Genomic DNA, 21083 nt, shown 5'->3' on the forward strand with positions numbered 1-21083 from the left:
ATTCCGGTCAAGGGCATGTACCTTGGTTGCGGGCACATCTCCAGTGGGGGGTGTGCAAAAGGCAGCTGGTCGATGTTTCTCTCTCATCGACGTTTCTAACTCTCTGTCCCTCTCAATTCCTATCTGTGTAAAATCAATAAAATATATATTTAAAAAATAAATAAATAAATAAATAAATAAATAAAATTATGCAACCATAACAAAGAATAATTAGTTGAAGGACTGATTCCAAGCCTTATAGAGTAAATCCCCAAGTGTAGAAAATGTAGAAATGAGAGCTGTAGCTAAGAAATGAGGCAAGTAAACCCAAGAGAATGCCAGAGAACAGCTCCTTCCCAATGAACTACCAGCACTTCCAACTGTACTGAATTTTAAGCATACCTAGTCCTTTTAAAAAGATCTTCATTACAGATAAATGGAGAAAAAATGTCATCATTTACTTCAAAAAGATTGTGAGAAATTAAAATCAAACAGGATGTGGGAAGAACTTAAAATACAAACAACTCATAAATGGACCTAATTTTATTACAAAAGAGTAACATAACCATACAGAAGTAGATGGGGGGGGGAATTACCTAAGTAACTTTGGAAAACAGATTATGACTATACTTTAAAGTTAAAAACAAAGACTGTACTCTAGTTTTAAAATATGTTTCTCACAAGGAATACATCAGCAATTCTGAAACTACTTTTGTGTGTACAGTATGATTAAACAAATAAGTAAATATTTTGTGAATGAGAATCAGGATTCTCACCTTTGGAGAAAGACCTAACAAGGAAAGGAAAAGGATAGGAGGAAAAATGATGAGACTAAGCCCTGGAGTATGGGACTGGAATTGGCAGCATCAGTATGAATTCATAGTTTTTAATTTATATATGTAAATGGATAGATAAGAAAATTTAAACATATGGGTATGTATCAACAAAGGAAGAGAGCAAATAGAATCAGACATTAAGCCTGATTAACTAGAAAGGGGCAGTTTCAGACACTCAGGGAATAGCCACATTTCTCAGCCAAAGGGACATTAATCCCCATGTGGGGAAATTCCTTTGCTGGGTGCATGTGCAGTAGGAGCTAGGTGACCAAGCAAAACTAGGAGACATGTGCAGTAGGAGCCAAAATGGCAACCACCAAAAGGAGTCTAGCCTGGGAAAATCTGGTAAAAAGACCATACAGAATAAGGAGAACAAAACTCTGGAAGATCCTAGAGAATGATTGGATAGGGGAAGGCACTAGCATAGCCCTAGGAAGACCCAGGAGAGAGACTGGGTAGTTTGAAAGAAAGCTTACTTCTTCCCAAAAACAAGGAAATATAAATTAAAGCTTAAAAAAGGCCAGAGACAGTTGTGCTCTTTCCCTTTAGCAGCTGCACAGGCCAAAGTGCAATATCAATCATTGTTTGTGGACCAGATGGAAACAGATTACTAGACTATTGGAGCCTCAGACGCTGGACTAATGGCACAGCAACTCAGGGTTCTGGCCTTCCTCCTGGGCTTGATGGGGACAAGTGCAGGCCAATAGGCCGAACTTCTTCCACAGAGGGATGGAGCGGAACCACCAGGTTGTGAATGAGACCACCGAAGCCGTTCCTTTGTTTTCGCTCCAATAAATCTTGCCACTATATCTCAAATCTTCCTATGCATATATCTCTGAAATGCATTTCCTGAATCACTGTGGAAGAGTCCTATTTCCTCCAGTAACGTTTTTATTACTATACAAATATTTGCTAGCTCAATCTACTGAGAGGACCTAGAAACAATGACTTCCCAATAATACTAAGCATGGCTGACATGCAGATCTTGGTTTCTAGATACCATTCTCCAATAAAATGAATCAGCCTCCATTTTAAGTGGTTTTCCTCAAAAGTTATTTAATTTTTCTAACCAACTATTTTAATACTGTGTTTAAATAATCTTAGTTTAATATGAAAAGCAGGAAGAATATTACTTCTAAATTCCACCCACTATTAATAAAAGAAATATTAGTAATCAATTCACTACACTCGGGCACCTTTATCTATTAATTGCATGTTGTAGGTGGTGTAATTAAAGTATAGGGAGACCGAACTATTCTTTTTTTCCTAAAAGGAAAATGATAGCAGAAAAGGACAATTTAAAAATAAGAATGCCATATGACTATGTACGTAAAAGTAGACATTAAACACAGTGAGATTATGACTACAATGTATTCCCAAGGGAATGATCCCTTGTTTTAGAATTGAAAATACATGTGTCCTGTCCTTAACATGAGTGAAAGAGCTGGTGGTAATGTCCACACTTTACAAAAGCTAATAAAAAATAAAAAATAAAGTACTAGACAATGCAAAAGAAAGTCACCTCATGAAAACCCTAATAATTAATCTGATGAAGAGTGCCGACTTCAGAGGGGAATCTACTTGAAATTTTGTAATTGAATAAAAAGGAAAAGGGCATTACATACACAGAAGGTCTGGCATTTTCGAAAAGAAATAACTCAGAACACTTTAGGTCTTAATTTCAAAGAACAATAAATTTGCTTTCTAAAAGTTCTGAGAGCAAGTGAAAATTTTAGTTTATCCTCACTGATTAAAACTTTTCATCCAGATTTCAACATTTTTGCCCTACTGCTGGTTATAAATCATGAAATACTCAAAACCAAAGTACAGTCAAAATCACAGTTTAATGAAACCAGGAGGCAAGCATTAAGATTATAGAAGTTATTACAGGTTTCTTGGGCAACCCATGTCTCAGAAAAATATTTAAGGCCTTAAAATTAGAAGTTAACACACTGCAGACAGATCACAAGAATTCTCATGTTTTCTGTTCAATGGCTTGTGGCCAACCACAAGAATTCTTTAAAAAGGCATTAGCTTGTTAGAACATGTAATAAATAACTCAAAATGCAATGGGTATTTAATTTTAAAGTGTGCCTTTAACATTTATGTAAAACATTTTTTGTACTCATTCAATAGAAACTTATCTGGCCACTGGGTAAAGCGAGCAATAAAACTACTGGTCCTCAATGTGTTAAGAGTCCAATGGCATAAATAATTTTCCCAAATCTACTCATCAAGCAGGGTAAGGGGAATTAGCATTTCTTGAGTTCTTTCAGGCCAACTCTTTCATCTTGCCTAATTTAATCCTAACAAGCCTGAGGCAGAGTCATCATCATCCATTTACATGTGAGGAAAACAAGGCTCAGAGAAGTTAAATTCCTTGCCTTTGATTAGAACAATATTTCTCAATCTCTACAACACTGACATTTGGGGTCAGATAATTCTTTGGAGAGGTGTGGTACAGGGCTGGGGACAGAGGGGGGCTGTCTTGTATATTAAAAGATGTTTACCAACATCCCTGGCTTCTGTCCACTGGATGCCAATAGCATCTGCTCCAGTTGTGCCAAACCAACATCTTTAGACATTGTTAAAACCACCCCCATTGAACAGAATCCACGGAGTTCAAGTGAAGAAGCCAGCATTTTCATTCAATGGACAACATACCATTGAGTTAAGTTAGGGATAAATGAGGGTCTTTGCCCTGACAAGCATTAAGACAGGCATATCAGCCTGGCCAGGGTGGGTCAGTGATTGAGCATTGATCCATAAACCAAGGATCCTCAGTTCGATTCCTTGTCGGGGTACATGCCAGGCCATAGGCTCAATCCCCAGTAGGGAGCATGCAGGAAGCAGCCAATGGATGTTTTTCTCTCACCCATCTTTCCATTTCTCTAACCCTCTCCCTCTTTCTAAAAAAAAAGTCACTAAAAATCATATTAGAAAAGAAAATCAAGCACACCATTACAGTCTGACCTTCAATCCACCCCCCTAAGCCAGCCCTGACATCAGCTACCTCCTCCAACAGGTCAGTGGCATCTCTGCTCATCCACTTATGTCTGCTTAACAGTTTGTAGTCATTTCTGATTCTACCGTCCCCTTCATTCACTGTATTGTTACTGCCCAAGTTCTGCTGGTTTTTCCTAGGAATAAAATGTCTCTCTAACCTATCCCTATTTTCCGTTTCCTTCATGCTAATATAGGTATAAGCACAATTCTCCTCCATTTTTCTAACAGAAGAAATCAGAAGGAACTAATCTCACTTGGCTCCCAAAATGAATTAAAGGTACACGTCAAGATATCATAACAACCACCAATCTCTAGGGTGAGGGTGGAGGTGGGGGTGGGGGGGCTAGCAGATCTCAAAAAGTGGTCAGTAAAGACCACATTCTTTTTCTGGAATGGGAAGAAACTGGAATTTTCCATCTGACCTCAGACACTTTCACAGCCAGATGTCAACTCTCAGTAAATGACAGCCCTGGCAAGAATGAAGAAAAGGACATAGCAGAGATTAGTTTGCATGCCACTAAAAAGTGGCTTGTATACTATTTCTGGCACTTGTGCCATGAACCACTTTTGCTGCTCCAAGGGAATGAAGAACTGACACAATAGAGAAGCGAGGTAAGATTCCCAAAGAAAGCTTGAGCCAACTAGTATTTCTGCCCCTCCCAAACATAAACGGAGATGCAGGTAGATAAAGCAAACATTTCACTAGGGAAATTCAAATGAAATCTAGTTACAAAGGCATGTGTCAAATTTCCATAACATATGAGTATACAGCACCAAAGGCTAACATATTACTATTGAAAATGAAAGGCTGGTTTAAGGTGCAAGAAAATCCAGGATGTTTTTAAGTTGATCTCTTTCTTAGGCAGAGAACAGAACTTTACTAATATTGTATTAATCATTTTTAAGAAATAGAACTTTATTAATATTGCATTAATAGTCCCTAGGAAATGCTTTATCCTTTTTTATTTTAGGGCACCACAATCAAAATCACTTTAAATCCAGTATCTGAAATTTAAAACCTACTAAAAAATAATTTATACTTCACAGTTTAAAAAACAACAACAATGTTCAATAAAAGTATGAAAGGTGACACACTAAATATTTCTGCTTCAGTTATTATTACTGAGTTTTTCTGTAAAGGGCTGAACATCAAACGAAGTACAGAGTGGCAAATATATTTCGTTTCAGGGCCATATTACTATTCCAATTTTACCAGCTTATTCATTTTAAATAAGTAAAGAATAAATTAAAATAATTTCCACAAGAATATGCCAATATCTCAGAGTTTTCAGAAAGAATGAAGAATATGTCATGCTAAATTGCTGTACTTCTTGGGAGACATAAGTTTAGGTCAGCACTTTCATGCAATGATCAAAAAGTCAAATTAAAAGACTTTATTTAAGCAAGGAGTTATAATTAACTAATTCCAGTTCACACAGTCCAATTCCAATTCACACATTCTTTAATATCTGATATGTTAAATTATTAAATAATTCTATTATATAAAATAATTACAATTCACACATTCTCTAACATCTGAAGCAGAAAGAAAAAGCAAAAATTAAAACCTGAACTTGCATTAGATACCCAGTTAGTCATCTTAAGGTGATGCTTTTGATCCCTGCCTGCTATTACTGTCTATAACTAAAGAAAGTCTTGTAACATTTCATTCAAATTTTTTCTAAATGGATCAAATAATTCCAGTCTAAACTAATCTAATTCAATAGTCTGAGTAATTTCCTTGTAATTCTAAGATATATGCCTCTGTCAATAGTCACGTAAAGCCTTGAAGATGGAAGATATTGTATATGAACAAATGCATATAAATACCAGCCATATAAATTCAAGAGGAAATGCATCAATTTAGACTGACATATTTTTTCCAAGAAATCATTTTCTGTATGAAATGACAGCATTAACCTAAGTTCACCCAACCAATTTTTACATTACATCCTTTTGCCAACACATATGAAAATAGTAAAGATAATGTCCCAACTGATGCCTGAGATCTTTAGAAAAAGAATGTCTTTTAACAAAATAAATATGAGAAGACCCTTTGAATCAATTCTTAAGAAGCCTTCAAGATGTTACATGCTAAAAAAAAATAATTTTTAAAGATGTTACATGCAACAACAGTGTAATTTAAAATTCATCACAACTAACTTTACCATCAAAGTATGCTGTTCTTTTCAGCTTTAAAACAAAATTAACCTTGTCAAACAGATTATGGTTAACTGTGATCTCAAAAGAAAATCAGCCTTGAGCCCCAAGAAGTGTGTGTTCCTTAGGAGACCATTTTGATTGATATTGCTTCCGTTAACAGACTGGAAATCTGCTGACGTTAAATGGAGGATAAAAACATTAAGACAAGTCAAGTATTTAGGATTCAACTGTCAGAAGGCTATTGCTCAGAAATTATCTCTGCATCATCCTTCCTCTGTGTTAAACTACTACGCTTATATAATGTTGTCATGTAATCTTTTAGTTTTGAGTCTTCCCTAGAACCGTGGTCAGCAAACTGCAGTTCACGAGCCACATGTGGCTCTTTGGCCCCTTGAGTGTGGCTCTTCCACAAAATACCTCGGCCTGGGCGAGTCTATTTTGAAGAAGAGGCATTAGAAGCAGCGTAAGTTTAAAAAATTTGGCTCTCAAAAGAAATTTCAGTCATTGTACTGCTGATATTTGGCTCTATTGACTAATGAGTTTGCTGACCACTGCCCTAGAAATACTGATTAAAAATAGTATTTTACTAACAAAACTGCAAATAAAGTAAATTATATTTTTCAACACCTAAAATTATAAAATTTTAATAACCTAGTTTCCTATTTCTACTTAAAGGAATGAAATTAAGGTAGTTTCTTGTCCCTTTTCCCTTATAGTTCCTCCAACTACCCTAACACAATCTTTCTTGAGACATTCCTAGGTAGTTAATAATTTGTACTTGAATAAGCAACTACTTAAAAATTAAATAAACATATTATCATTTTCAAATGTTAGCCAAAGAAACCAGGGGAATCTATTCTAGAACCATTAGCTCTGCCTGTGACCTTACATTAAGCATATCCTGAAATCTTGAAGATCATTACATGTTTATCCATTAGACAAAGAAACTAATGGCTACAATTAGGTTTTTTTTGTTGTTTTTTTAAAAATGTTTATTTACTTTTTTATTTTTTTAATATATTTTATTGATTTTGTACAGAGAGGAAGGGAGAGAGATAGAGAGTTAGAAATATCGATGAGAGAGTCATCGGTCAGCTGCCTCTTGCACACCCCCCACTGGAGATATGCCCGCAACCAAGGTACATGCCCTTGACTGGAATCGAACCCGGGTCCCTTCAGTTCCCAAGCCGACGCTCTATCCATTGAGCCAAACCGGTCTCAGCTACAATTAAATAGTTTTATGTGCATTAAGTTTATACCGGTTTTCTATGGGGAAGGCCAAATTTATTCCAAAGAAAAATATCCATTTTTGGGAAAGAGAAACTATTTGCAAAATTATCCAGCTAAAAAAATATCTTTTCTAATAAGCCATCCCTTTATACATATATGACTAATTAAAAAAACACACACACAGAAAAGGAGCCTTTACTTATCTCAGATTCCTAACTGATATCTGTTTAGATTTATGATAAACATGCAAAAGGGAGTTGCAAAGCATGTGGATAAAATCATAACCCACAAATGGATGTCCAAGACCAGTCCCTGAAATTCCAGGAAATTAACACTTCAAATATTTCTAGTGACTAGCAAGAAGTATGCATGAAGCATCCTGGAGGTTAAGGCTAAAAATTTGTCAACCTTTGCTGAGAAAGATTAAGTGAACCACAAGAGGTCTAAAACAATCAAAGCATAGCTGCTAAAAGGAATCACATAGATGCCATTCCCTCCAACAACCACTGAGAGATGGCACACTACCTAAGAACCTTTATGCTAATGCTCCTGGGAGCCACTATCAATTCTGCCCAGTAAATAATTAGAGATGTGACTTATCTACAAACCTACTGGAGGATTCTGTTTCTGGGGAATAGCAGCAATTGCTCATTCATGCGTGCTAATTGTACGTGAACCATCGTTTTGGGCACATTGCATACCAGGTGTTATTTATTCCTCACACCAACACTCCAAGAGGACATTATTCCATTTACAGATGGGTCAACATCAGAAGATGAGAAAGCTCAGAAGCATAGTAACTCAGATTTTTAGGAGAGAAAAAAATAACTTGTCAGGATTCAAATCCAAGCCTGTCTCTTCCTACACTGGCCCCTGGCTTCTTGGTAGCACTCCAACTTTCTCTATGGGCTTTAAGCCACAACATTATAGGAAATTCTGTAGTTAACTCCACTGATGCCTAATAATGACAACTTCATGGAGAGCACTTTAGCCACTACTGTTTTCCTTTTAGTATTCAGCTGTCATAACAACCGCCTTAATGCCTGGTGATACATTAGTATGCAAACACTGGGCTAGGCTATTTATAGTTAGTATTTATTGAGCACTTATTATATGCCAAATACTGTTATACCTGCTTACAACTACCTCAGAAGGTAGGTTCTATCAATATTCTTATTTCATAGATGAAGAAACTGAAGCACAAAAAAGCTTTAATAATTTGCACAAGGCCAAATTATGTTAAGTGGGGAGCTAGCATTAAAATCAGAATGCCTGGTCCCAAATCACACATTCTTTAATGCTAGCCTTCCTCTGTCCCAAAAAAATTTATATAGGGTTTCTCATTTAACCCTCTTAACTGTGGAAGCCATTGTTAATCCCAATTTATATATGAGAAAACAGACTCAGAAAGGTGAAGTCACAAAAATTTTAGTAGTGAAGGCATGATTTAAATCCATTTTTGTTTCACACCCCTAAAATGCTAATACACCATGTCAAAGGAGGATACTAACTATAGAAAGAAAAGGGATAATAATAATACAGGGTGGTCCAAAAATATATATATACACTTGAACAGCTGATAGTTCAGTTAATGTTTCTTCCTTTTCAGATTTAACCCATTGGGATTGATAATTACTCAAAGTGTGTATACATTTTTGAGACACTCTGTATATATACCTATATATGTACATATATACATATACATATATAGGTATATATATTTCAAAATGGCCAATAATTCTTAAAAATTTCTACACTGTATATAAGTTCTTTAAAATGTTTAAAATAAAAGAAAAATGTTATGGTAATGAGAAACTGACTAAAATGGCCTTTTGATTATTACAGAGCAGAAAAAATAAACCAACTTCTTAAGAATTGTAAAATCTTTTATTATGAGGCCAAATCATTCCTATTAGACCATAAAGTACAGAGAGGCCCAGTCAGCCACAAGCACACACCATGCTCCCTTCTCACAACCACTCCCCCCCACCTCAATAGACAATATGAGGGTGGGCTTCACTAGTCATGCTCCTCGTCCTGAGATCAAGAAACAGAAGTAACATCTTAAGAAATCACCTTCTTTAGGCTACTCTCTTAAATCTGTAACATTCTCAAAGCAGATGCTCACGTTTCAGATGTTAAGATGCAACTACCAAGAAACAGGTATGTGAATGAATGCACTTAACATTCTTTGTCTCTTGTACAGCAAGGACTTGCCTTTCTTAACTCTATAAACTAAAAGACAAAGAGGAAAAGGCCTCAGAAAAGTGATTTTTTCCATACTACCAGACAAAAATATAACTGCTTTCAAATGCTGTTTCAAAAGACCCCATTAGACAGTATTACTCCTCTACAGTTATACACTTGGGTTTCAGAAAATGTTTTCCACCACTTATCCATCCAAAGGAGAACTAAGCAATATACTCTTGCCTCTTGTCATATTTCCCATATATCCCAAGGGTCTCAGATAGCAACACAGATTACTGCATAAAAGAAACATTATAAAATTACTAATCCTACTTAGAACAATCAAGCTTACATTCTCAACAAGGGAAAAGCAAATTAGAAAGCAGCCAGCAAGCTCTACTGCAGCCCTTTGTACCAGACTGTACAGAGACTTAAAACCAAAAGATACAAGGAGACAAACTGTAATTTGTAATCATTTTTTATAGCATCTTGCAGCAGCCAGAAAGAAACACACACACACACACACACACACACACACACACACACACACACGCCAGTCCAAAGCATAACTGTGGTGGTTTAGAGAGGGTTAAAAAAAAAATCACTTATTCAGAGTTTTCAATGCTTTTAAAAAATAATCAGTGCTGTGTTAGAAAAGCATTAAATATTCAAGTGAGGTCAAAGGAATCGGGTGACACGTGAGTGATAATCCAGTGTGTCCAAAGTGTGCAGTGGACAAACAGGTTCCACCTCAACCTGCGAAATGATGTTCTGAAATAGGGCGGAACTTTAAGGAGATCACCGCCTAATATTTCATCAATTCAGAACTTCCATTTTTGTGTAAACTGAAAAACGGTGAGTTTCCCCCCCTCCCAACGCTGTACTTTATTAAAAAACAAAACAAAACAAGAACGCTCTCTTTCTTAGAAACGAATCCAGTCACATACCATACCAAAGCTTGATGTGTAAATACAATACAGAGATGCAGCCCCTTTGATTTCCCGTCCCCATCCCCACTTCCTCTCTAGTAATTCCTCTCAAACAGCCATTTAAACAGAGATGCTTATCTTGAAATAAAAACTTCCCTTCTGCAGCCCAAGCTCAAGGTGTGACCGGAAAAAGCAGAATCCAGCTCAGTCACCTCCCAGGACTTTCATTTCCGAAAATGCCTTATGTTACCCAAAATTAAAAAACCAGATCTCCTAAGGAAGCGATTCTTGGGACACTTCACAATCAAAAGAAGAAGAAAAAATAATAAAATCGGGAGAAATAATAATTTTTAAAAAAAAGTGGGGAAAAGGAAGACAACTTAAAAACAAAACAAAAAAACCACACCACACCCTCTCAACTCCGCGTGGTAAACCCGTCTGCCGTGGGGCCTTTACCTTCATTTTCCATTGAAACTGCACTGGGTTGGTGGTGGCTACAAAGTCTTTACTGTGCCAGCCGCGGCCACACTGGGGACAGAGAGAGGAGGAGGAAGGCAAGGCAGAGAAGCCCCCGGGATCCCAGGCTGTCACCCCCGCTCCCGGCCACGCGTCCCACGGCTGCTCCCACCACCCCTAGCAGCAGCATCTGCAAGAGAAACCGGGAGAAGCGGCGCTGACGAGACACAGGGCGAGAGGGAGGATGCTCCCCGCGACCCCCCACCCTCACCCCCCTCCCAGCCCCTCCGACAGTTCGGGGGCTCCAGACCCCGCGCCCACCCTCGCCCTCGCTCCCCGGCAAACGCCTCCAACTCAAGCTTGGCCGGGGTGGCGTCCAAGACACCCCACCCAGTAAGGGATCCCCGGAGGCACCCTCCCTCCCTCCCTCCCTCCCTTCTTCCCTCTCTCCCTCTCTCCCTCGGGACCTGGAAGTTTCTGGAAACGGGATAATCTCGGTGCACTCCGCCGAGCAGCCCCAGATCCCCTCCCTCCCTCCGGGACACGGGACACTCACCCGCGGGGCTCGCCGGGGCGCCAGCGCGCCGCGGGCAGGAAGGAACGGCTCCCCGATCGGCGGCGGCGGCGCTAGGTGGGAGCCTGGTCCCGGCGTGAGCGAGCGGAGGCAGGGAGGGCGGGCGGGCGGGGAGGGGAAGGGAAGAGGAGGTGAGGGACCCGTCCCTGCCGGCTGCCCAGGCCCGCTCAGCGCCCCGGTGCTGGTCTACATCCGCCTCAGCCTCCTGCGCTCCGCCCCTCCCCGCCGCTCCCGCTCGCCGCCCCGGCGAGCCCCGCACTCCCGGGCCAGCCGCGGACCGAGCTTTGTCGCTACCACTTCCGCTGCGAGGGGCGCGCGCGCACGCGCACTCGCGCGCACGGGCGGGGACAGCGGAAGTGAAAGGAGCTGGAGCTGCCAGCTCCGGAGGGCTTGCTGGTTTGAGCAGCCCGGGAGGAGCGCGCGGGCGCGCGCGCGGACCCTCGGCGACGGTGCCCACCTGTGTTTGCGCACCCACCGGGCGCGGGGGTCGGACACTCGTTTCCCCCCACCCCCCACCCCGCACGGGCCACGCGTTCCCAGGAGGCAGCCATGAGTTTGGGGCGGGCGGGCGGGCAGGCATAGTCATGGGTAGTTGTCCCCGAAGTGTCGGAGCGCCCTCCACCAAGGCCACTGGGAAAGCCGCTTCCTCCGTCGGGTTGGTGGTCACAATCTCCGCCGGCGACGTGAGGAGGACTGCAGAGAAGGGGCGAGCGCAGAGAGCCACTGGGGTTCTTACAGGGACCCCACCGCCCACAATTGCAGACCCCCGTTAGGCATGCTCTGCTCTCACTTCGGGAGCTGGTCCTTGAGGGGTGATACCCCCAAAGTCCTGTCCGGATGAGGGGGGTCTGCTTCAGTGTCCGCGAGTCATGGGAGGACACAGAGATCATCAGCCTCAAAGAGCTCACGGAAGGATTCAGCCTTTTTCATTCAAGTGTGCAGAACCCAAGAGGCTGAAACAACTAGAAACCGAGAGTCCAGGGATGCAGAACGGGCACTGCCTTCGGCCACTGGCTCGCTCTTTTGCCGCTTGAACCTCTTTCACTTATTCGGCACCTACAAACTAGGTTGTAAATAAGTGATTTTTAGTGTAAGCCTTGGTAAGCCAGGCACAGGAAACTGAAAGGAAGTCAGCTCGCACCCAAAGCCACTAGAGGGCAGGGCTGCACCTGCTGAGTTTGGGCACATCCTCCAAAGAACTCCAGAGACCGCAAAGGACAAACCCCTCCCTTATATGCTAGAGGTATTTTTTTTTTTTTTCTCTATCAACAGTTACAACCCATTAAAAATTTTAGCCCTGCCCTAGCCCGTGTTGCTCAGTAGTTAGTGTATCGCCCGGCACACCGAAGGGTTGTGGGTTAGATGCTAGTAGGTCAAGAGCACAGGTCTGGGTTGCAGAATTCATCCCGGGCCCCCAACCCTGGCGCCTGCGGGAGGCAACCAATGCATGTCTCTCTCTCACATCCGTTATTCTCTTTCTCTTTCCCTTTCATCCCCTCCTCTGTCCCTCCTTTCCACTCTCTCTACAAATGAACGGATTGGGTGAGGATTACCCAATAATTTTTTTTAGTGCTTATCTCAGGCCCGGTAACATATGCCAATGTGCTCTCTGACCACATGCTCAATGTCCAAATAAAAGGGTTGGCTCTTTTTCCTGTTTTGTCCCAAATAAGTGGAATTTGTCTAAAATTCTGGACAGCTTTCTATAGGCTTTCAGGAAACATTGAGGTTTTATTTAGCAAGGTCCCTTTAAATTTCAAAAGTGAAACCATAAAAATAGATTTCTAGTCTCAAGAGTTACCCACATTTGGCTTGCAAAATTTTTGTCTAAGCTGGTGTTATATAATGTGTATGTATATGTACAATGAGTGTGCTATTTGCTCAATGTTGTAATCAGTTTTTATTAGTTAGTTACTATACTTGTTGAGCCTTAACACTACAGCATTGCATTAAAGACATAAAGCTTCTAAAGTAGGAAATGTACATAGTATAGAAATTATTTGATATTTGCATGATCTTACAAAATAGAGGGTAATTTCACTACAGAATTTGCTACTGGATTGCTTTAATTAGCTCAAACATTTTATCTAAGGCATCTTTTCAGAATTATTATGTACTACAATAGCCCAGCATTAGCCCTGCATTCATAATTAACTCTGCCAAAGATGTATTACCATGACTGATACCTAAAGTAGTTTACACTGGAATTTTACTTTTGATTGCCTAACTTGTGAAAGCCATTGTTCCTATTGCTAAGCCAAAACAAACAAACAAACAAACAAAAACCTGGCTAAATAAAACTACCTTTGTCCAGAACTGTTACCTACTTCACTCTGATCCACTGTCAATCATCTCACAAAGTCCTAGGCCTGGGGCAGCAAAAAAAAACACTTAAATGTAACTGGTTCAACCACTTAACTGATCCTTGAGCCTTATAAACATATTTCTACAGAGTTATCCTCTCTTCCAGGGGTGGGGATTGTCCAGCCTGCTGGCCATATAAGGCCTTTGAAATCATTTGGCCTGGCCCTGCCAAAGCCTTAGGGGTGAGTTAATTAAATATTTGACCAAATATAGCAGGCTAATTTTTAAGTTAATTTTGTATGTGAATCGTGTTATAAATATCCAAATGGCCCTTGACAGAAGAAAAGTTCCCCACCCTTGCAGTCTTATTCTATGCCTGTAAACCTCATCCACCAAGCTAGCCAACATCAGTAGCACTAATTTTGACTTCCTGTGTGTGTGAAAGATCATATTTATTAACATTAAATCCAGTACAGTGGGGGATTGTTGGGTCACAAGCCAGAAATCCTCTTCTTTCTCCCAGCATTGCCTCCTCTGATCAGCTAACCTTCTAAGAGACTTGTGTAGCAATTTCCACCTTTCCATCTCAGGGAGATTAAACTGTATTACATGTACATATAAACGTATGTGTGTGTACACATTCATGCATATACATACACGTGTGTATACACATATAGAGTGTCCCCCAAAATTTTATACACACACATACACTCACTTTAATTATTCATTCCAATGGGTTAGATATGAAAAGTAAGAAACCTCAGTTGAGCTATCAGCTGTAAGTGTGCAAACATTTTGGGGAGATACCCTATATATTATGAGATTGTTAAATATAGATATAGGTATAGTTACCCTTCTTTTCCTCTAAAGATTGTGAAGATCTGATAGTGAAGACAGGTTGTAAATTAAAAGCACTATAAAAGTATAAGAGTATCATATAGGGAAGCAAGCAAAAGCATGGACTGTTAGCTAGCTTGAATTGAGATTGATGGCAAAGAAATGTATTTTAAGTTGCCTCTTCTTTAGAAATCAATGCTTTAAAAGTCTTGTCTGCTCTCATTTTATTCTGAATATTTAGCCTACAAAAGCAAATGTAGTTGATGCAAAAAATGGTCATATATGAGCAAAAGGAGTAATTTTTCAGGCATTTCTGCTTGGAGGAAATATTTCAAATAGAGAAGATTGAAGAGCAAACATGATATTCTAATTTTATTTATACTGTGCCTTATTATACAAAGGATATAAGGCATTTTGTTTTTGTATCAAATTTGATAGCTAGCTTCTCTCTCTCTCTCTCTCTCTCTCTCTCTCTCTCTCTTTTTTTAGAGATAGAGAAAGGGAGAGAGAGAACATAAATTTGTTGTTCCACATGGAGATTGAACCTGCAACCTTGGGGAATTGGGAGAATACATCACTTATCTCTGGCCCCAAACACTTGTCTGTAATAATCTATAATAATAAAAGCATAATATGCAAATTGACTGAACAGCAGAACAATCGTCTGGATGACTACACTATGACACGCATTGGCATCAGGCCAGCCAAGGTGGGTGCAATGTGATTGGTCAGAGGGCCCCACCATCACCCCATGATCGCCCTACAGAGATAGGCCCAGGCCACCCTCTGCAGGGTGATTGATGAGGGAGAGGGGGTCTGCAATTGATCACCCCAAAGAGGGAGGCCCAGGCTAACCATCTGGTGGTGATTTAGTGAATGGGTGGGTCTGGCCAGTAATCATTCTACAGAAGGAGGCCCAGGCCAACCAAGCAATTGCACCGCACACCTGTTGCCCACAGAAGGAGGCGACTGATGTGGGGGGAGGGGGGAGCAGCACCGCACAGATGGCAAGCAGTGGCAGGGGCGGGGCCAACTGCTGGCAGCCAGGGGAAAGAAAGCCCTGATAGGCCCTGACTGCTGGCCAGGTCTAGGGACCCTACCCAAGGGGTCCCAGATTGTGAGAGGGTGCAGCCTGGGCTGAGGGGTAACCCCCCACCCCCAGCCACGAACTTTGTGCACCAGGCCTCTAGTACATAATAAAAATCTATTGAATAAATGAGTAATCTGGAAAATGGCCATCATAAATAAATAATTGCTATTGAATGAATAAACATAATCCCACCTTTGACTTTGCTGTTTGCTTCCTACAGTAAAGCTAAAACATGAGCTTCTTACTTTCCTGCAAAGCAAAGAAAAACCAAGAAGTTTTCAAAAGTTTAAAATGAATTCACATCTCCAAACTACAAAGGAGTTTAACTAGGACAGCTTGAACTGAACAGGAATAAACACTAATCATTTTAAGATGTGTTAAATATTGAGCACTGCCCAGATCAGATAAAATTTCACACCTAGATTGTAAGCCCAGGTAACCATTTGAAATTAAACGATAATGTTGAGGTGGCTGCTTCTATGTAGTAGTATGTAGGAAATTTTAGCTAAGCTTGTGCTTTTGATTTTAATGGCATGTGTATCAGTGTCTGACAAAATAAAAAAAAAAAATTGTAGTTTTTAGCACAGTCATTAGTAAATACCTTAGGGATCAAGGAATCTACTCAATTCTTGGACAAGACAGCAGGGGACTATATGTAAGCAACAGTCCTTAGAATAGCCAAGTAAATTAAATTGCCACTGACCAGTATCTTATACTAACTCTGAATCTAGCCGATGGATTGGTTTTCACAAAAAGTTGAAACTATTGAACAGATTCCATATAACGTTTTCTGCCCCCTCCCCCACCTGCTGTGTTTGCAGTAATAATCCAGGCCTCCTCCTCCCATTTAAATGTGCTTTCAATTTCACATCAGAAACATTTTCGATCTTTCTTTACTCTGCTGCACACTGGTTTCTGAAAGAGTATTGGAAATAGTTGCATTTCCTCAGACCTCCAAAGTGATGCATTTTTCACTGAAATTTTCTACCCCACTATTTTCTAGAAGTGAAATATTTTTTGCAAAGCTTGCATCTTTGCCTAAATTGTCCCATGTCCTTCCAGGCCCCCTGTAGAAATTTTCTCTCTTTTGTGCTTCCTATTGTGAGAACAAATGAGAAATAAATATATATATATATATATATATATATATATATATATATATATATATATAATTGTAGTAATAAATTAGAGAGGGATATCCTTTAGGTTAGAAACTTCATCACTACAAATATAGATCAGGTGGAAAAGTAATTAAGATTTACAGTATAACCTCAGGCAACTTTATTTTTGCTTTCTTTGTTTTAAAAGGCATTGTTTAGCCTATTTCAGAAGATACTAAAAGTAATTTAATGTGTCAAATATCATATATTTGGGGGATTAGGAAAGGAGGATTCTGGAAAGAAAATTTTTTTTTCTATAATCCAGAAATAAACAAATGCAAATTTGGAGATTGAACCAGCTCAACCATTCCCCATTTCAGACAGTTGAGCTCAAAACTATTTTCTAAGAAACATCAATTACTAGAAATACTGATATTCTAAGTGAACAGGGTCCCAGTCAGGAATGTTTAACAAGAAGCTGACAAACTTGAAACAATCATTAGGTCCTATAAGGAGAATAAAAGGAACTCTGTTACATTCCAAATGATAAAGTACATCAGGTAGTGAACGTTACCAATGATTCCTCAAATATCCGTTCCCCTCCAGGATCATTCAAGTGAGTGTTTCTCAAAGTGTGGCCCCACTACCAGCATCATCAGTATCACTTGGGAATTTACTAGAAATGCAAATTCGTCGATTCCACCAGAACTACTGAATCAAATTCCGAGGATTGTGTTCAGCAATCCATGATTTAATAAGACTTCCCAATAATTCTTAATGTTGGAAGTGCTGCAGCCACTTATTACCCTCTCTTCCCCTCCTCAGGGAATAGCCAATACCAAGGATGACAAACTAGTGATGAGAGGAAGCCAAGCCCTTTAACACATAATTAAGCTAACAAATCAACCCTGGAGCCTGTTCCAGCACATTAATGTGAGATAATAAAATAATTATATTTTCTGTTACTTGCAGCTAAAAGCATCTAATTGATAGTCTTAAGTGAGAAAAATGATTATTTAGATAAATAGACTAAAATATTGGTTGATACTTTGGCTTCTATAAAAAATTTTTAAAAATCCAATGTAATATGACATTCAACTGATAAAATGTTAAATAAAATACTTAAAATGCTAAAGGCAATGTTAATCAATGGGAAGTTACAGAATAAGATGTAAGTTAAGAAGACTGGACACAAGGGAACCTTTTTTCAGTGATTTCCTTACCCTGTATAATCAAAAGCTAATATGCAAATCAACCAAGCAGCAGAACAACCAGTTGCTATGACGTGCACTGAGTACCAGGGTGCAGAGGTTCAACACAGGAGCTGCCCCCTGAGGGTTAGTGTGCTCCCAAAGTGGGTGCACCACTTAGCCAGAAGCCAGGCTCATGGCTGGCAAGTGCAGCGGTGGTGGCAAGAGGCTCTCCCACCTCCGTAGCAGTACTAAGGATGTTCAACTGCTGGCTTAGGCCTGCTCCCCCATGCACTGGGCCTCTAGTTAGCTTATAAAGTTTTTTAAAAATGGCTGATTTCAGTAGCCCTTTTGACAAGTTTTTTTTTATTATTATTATCAATTAGCAGTATTTTTAAATTATGTAACTGCAATTTATTCTCAAAACTAATGAGTGAGATTTTAGAATTTTTATTTTCTTATGGAGTTGCATGATCTGGTGGCAGGCTTTTTCTTGTTTAATTCTTCAACTAACAATTTCTTGGAGACAGATTCTACTATGAAATTACTAAAATGAAATTACACCTTCCTAAAGTATGACATAGTCATTTTTCAACAAACATGATGAAAATATTTATAGTTTTAAGGTTAAGGTGTGCACATCAACTTATTTCTATTTTCTGAGTTAGAGCAGTTAAGAATCTCTGACATTAAAAAAAAAAAGTCTACATGCATTCTAACATGGTTTAAATGATTAAATTGTTCCGTTTAACCTTGAAAAGTAAAGATGCCAACATTGCACATTTGATTTAAGAATTTAAATTGCTTTTAGGGAAATGAGAATCAATTTTCACTGAACAGCCACCAAAACTGCACATTTGTCTAGTGCTTTTTAGTTGACATAACACTTCCATGTACATATAATAATTAAATTTAATCATCATAATGTGAGATAAACAGACTAGATCTTAATTGCATTTTATAGCTGACCAAGCTGAAACTCACGCAGGTGAAGCTCCAGCACAAGAATTTCTCACTATTCAATGTCAAATACTGGGTTCAAATATCAATATTGGCTCTAATTTCTTTAATGCTTCCACAATGACCCATTCAAATATGTAAAAGTGACCCATTAAAAATACAAGTTACCTTTTATAGCTTATCATTTTGTTTTATTAAATTCTAGCATCTTTCAACTCAATGGAGCACTCTGTAACCTTGGTAGCCATTAGTTCCTGAGCCTGGGATATCTGCCTCATTACTCATTTAATGGCATTCAAGAATATATTAATAAGGACTTGATTTTAAAACATCCTTGGTCATTGTCTATATCTATTTACTTGTTCTTATTTAACCTTTGGACACCATCACTGGGGAAATCACATTCCAAGCAAAAGCTGTTCTAGAATCTGTGGGTTTATCTTCTGAGAATTGAAAATTATTTCTTAAAAAGGGAATGTAATTGTACGAGTAAATAACCACAGATGGTCATTTTAAAGAGATTATTCAATAGGTAACTGAGACATTCCTTAACATGTTATTGAGAAATAAACAGACTATGCATTAAAGACATGTTCTAAGGGTCTAGAAGCCACTAAAACAATATTTGTGGTATATTTTATTGTTGTGAGTCTTTATCATTATATTTACATATTAACTAAAGCAATGGTCAGCAAACTCATTAGTCAACAGAGCCAAATATCAACAGTACAACGATTGAAATTTCTTTTGAGAGCCAAATTTTTTAAACTTAAACTTTTTCTAGCACCACTTCTTCAAAACAGACTTCCCCAGGCCGTGGTATTTTGTGGAAGAGCCACACTCAAGGGGCCAAAGAGCCACATGTGGCTCTCAAGCCGCCATTTGCAGACCACAGAACTAGAGTATAGACAAGGAAAAAAATTGAGATTTTTATTTTTAAAGCTAAGAACTTAAAATGGCTTTAGATAATATGGAGGACATAACAACCTTTATACCTTTTCTATATTCCATAATTTGAATCAATAATTAAAATTCTCAGTTGCCATATCAGTTTAATAAATAAACAGCTACAAAAGAAGACATTAAAAATACAATCTTCCACCCTGACCGGTTTGGCTCAGTGGATAGAGCATCAGTCTGGGGACTCAAGGGTCCTAGGTTTGATTCCAGTCAAGGGCATGTACCTTGGTTGCGGGCACATCTCCAGTAGGGGATGTGCAGGGGGCAGCTGATAGATGTTTCTCTCTCATGGATGTTTCTAACTCTTTATTCCTCTCCCTTCCTCTCTGTAAAAAAATCAATAAAATGTTTTTAAAATATACAATCTTCCAAAACTGTATCAGAAAAAGCAGAAAACCTAAATAGCCCAATAACAACTGATTAAATTGAAGCAGTAACCAAAAAAATTTTCAGCAAACAAAAGCCCTGGTCCAGAGAGCTCCACAGGGGAGTTTTACCAAACATTGAAAGAAGACCTAATACATCTCATTCTCAAACTATTCCAAAAAGTCCAAGAGGAAGGAACACTTCCAAGCTCTTTTTAGGAGGCCAGCATTATCCTAATTTTAAAGCCAGATAAAGACAATACAAACACTACAAACAGAATTAGAGGCTAATATCCCTGATGAACATAGATGCTAAAATACTCAACAAAAACTAGCAAATCAGATTCAACAATATATTAAAAAGATAGTATACCATGACCCAGTGGGATTTGTTCTAGGTATAAAAGGTTGGTATAATATTTCCAAATCATTAATCATGACACATTACAAACTGAAAGACAAATATCTTTTCAATAGCTGCAGAAAAAGCTTTTGACAAAATTCAACACCAATTTTTTATAAAAATGCTCAGCAAAGTGGGAATAAAGGGATCATACCTCATAAGAAAGGCCATATATGCAAATGTATAGCCAACATCATATTCAATGGGCAAAAACTAAAACAATTTCTCCTGAGATCAGGAACAAGACAGGGATGTCTGTTTTTATCACTCTTATTCAATGTAGTGCTGGAAGTCCTACCACAGTGACCAGACAAAAAGAACACGAAAGACATCCAAATTGGAAAGGAGGAAGTAAAACTCTCATTATTCACAAATGGCATGATATTGTACATACAAAATCCTAAAGACTCCACCAAAAAACTAGATTTAATAAACAAATTCAACAATGTAGCAGGATACAAAACTAATAGCCAGAAATTGACGGCATTTTTATACACCAATAATGAATTTTCAG

The 21083-nt window shown here is 39.0% G+C and overlaps 1 protein-coding gene across 3 annotated transcripts in view; it reads right to left on the reverse strand.

Annotated features, from left to right (window-relative positions):
* Positions 1-21083, reverse strand: part of ATP2C1 (ATPase secretory pathway Ca2+ transporting 1) — a 100595-nt gene that overhangs the window by 65371 nt on the left and 14141 nt on the right. Inside the window, exons 1-2 of one of the 3 annotated variants that reach the window (XM_036431498.2) lie at positions 11343-11637; positions 10787-10976 (exon numbers count right to left, since the gene is read on the reverse strand). The exons of the other annotated variants lie outside the window; for them this stretch is intronic. Coding sequence (XP_036287391.1) covers positions 10787-10792 — 6 coding nt within the window. The 5' untranslated portion in view covers positions 10793-10976; positions 11343-11637. Of the gene's footprint in view, positions 1-10786; positions 10977-11342; positions 11638-21083 lie in introns of those variants that run through there. 3 annotated transcript variants of the gene reach the window in all.

Source organism: Pipistrellus kuhlii, unplaced genomic scaffold (genome assembly GCF_014108245.1).
Source record: "Pipistrellus kuhlii isolate mPipKuh1 unplaced genomic scaffold, mPipKuh1.p scaffold_m20_p_11, whole genome shotgun sequence".
NCBI classification, from domain to species: Eukaryota; Metazoa; Chordata; class Mammalia; order Chiroptera; family Vespertilionidae; genus Pipistrellus; species Pipistrellus kuhlii.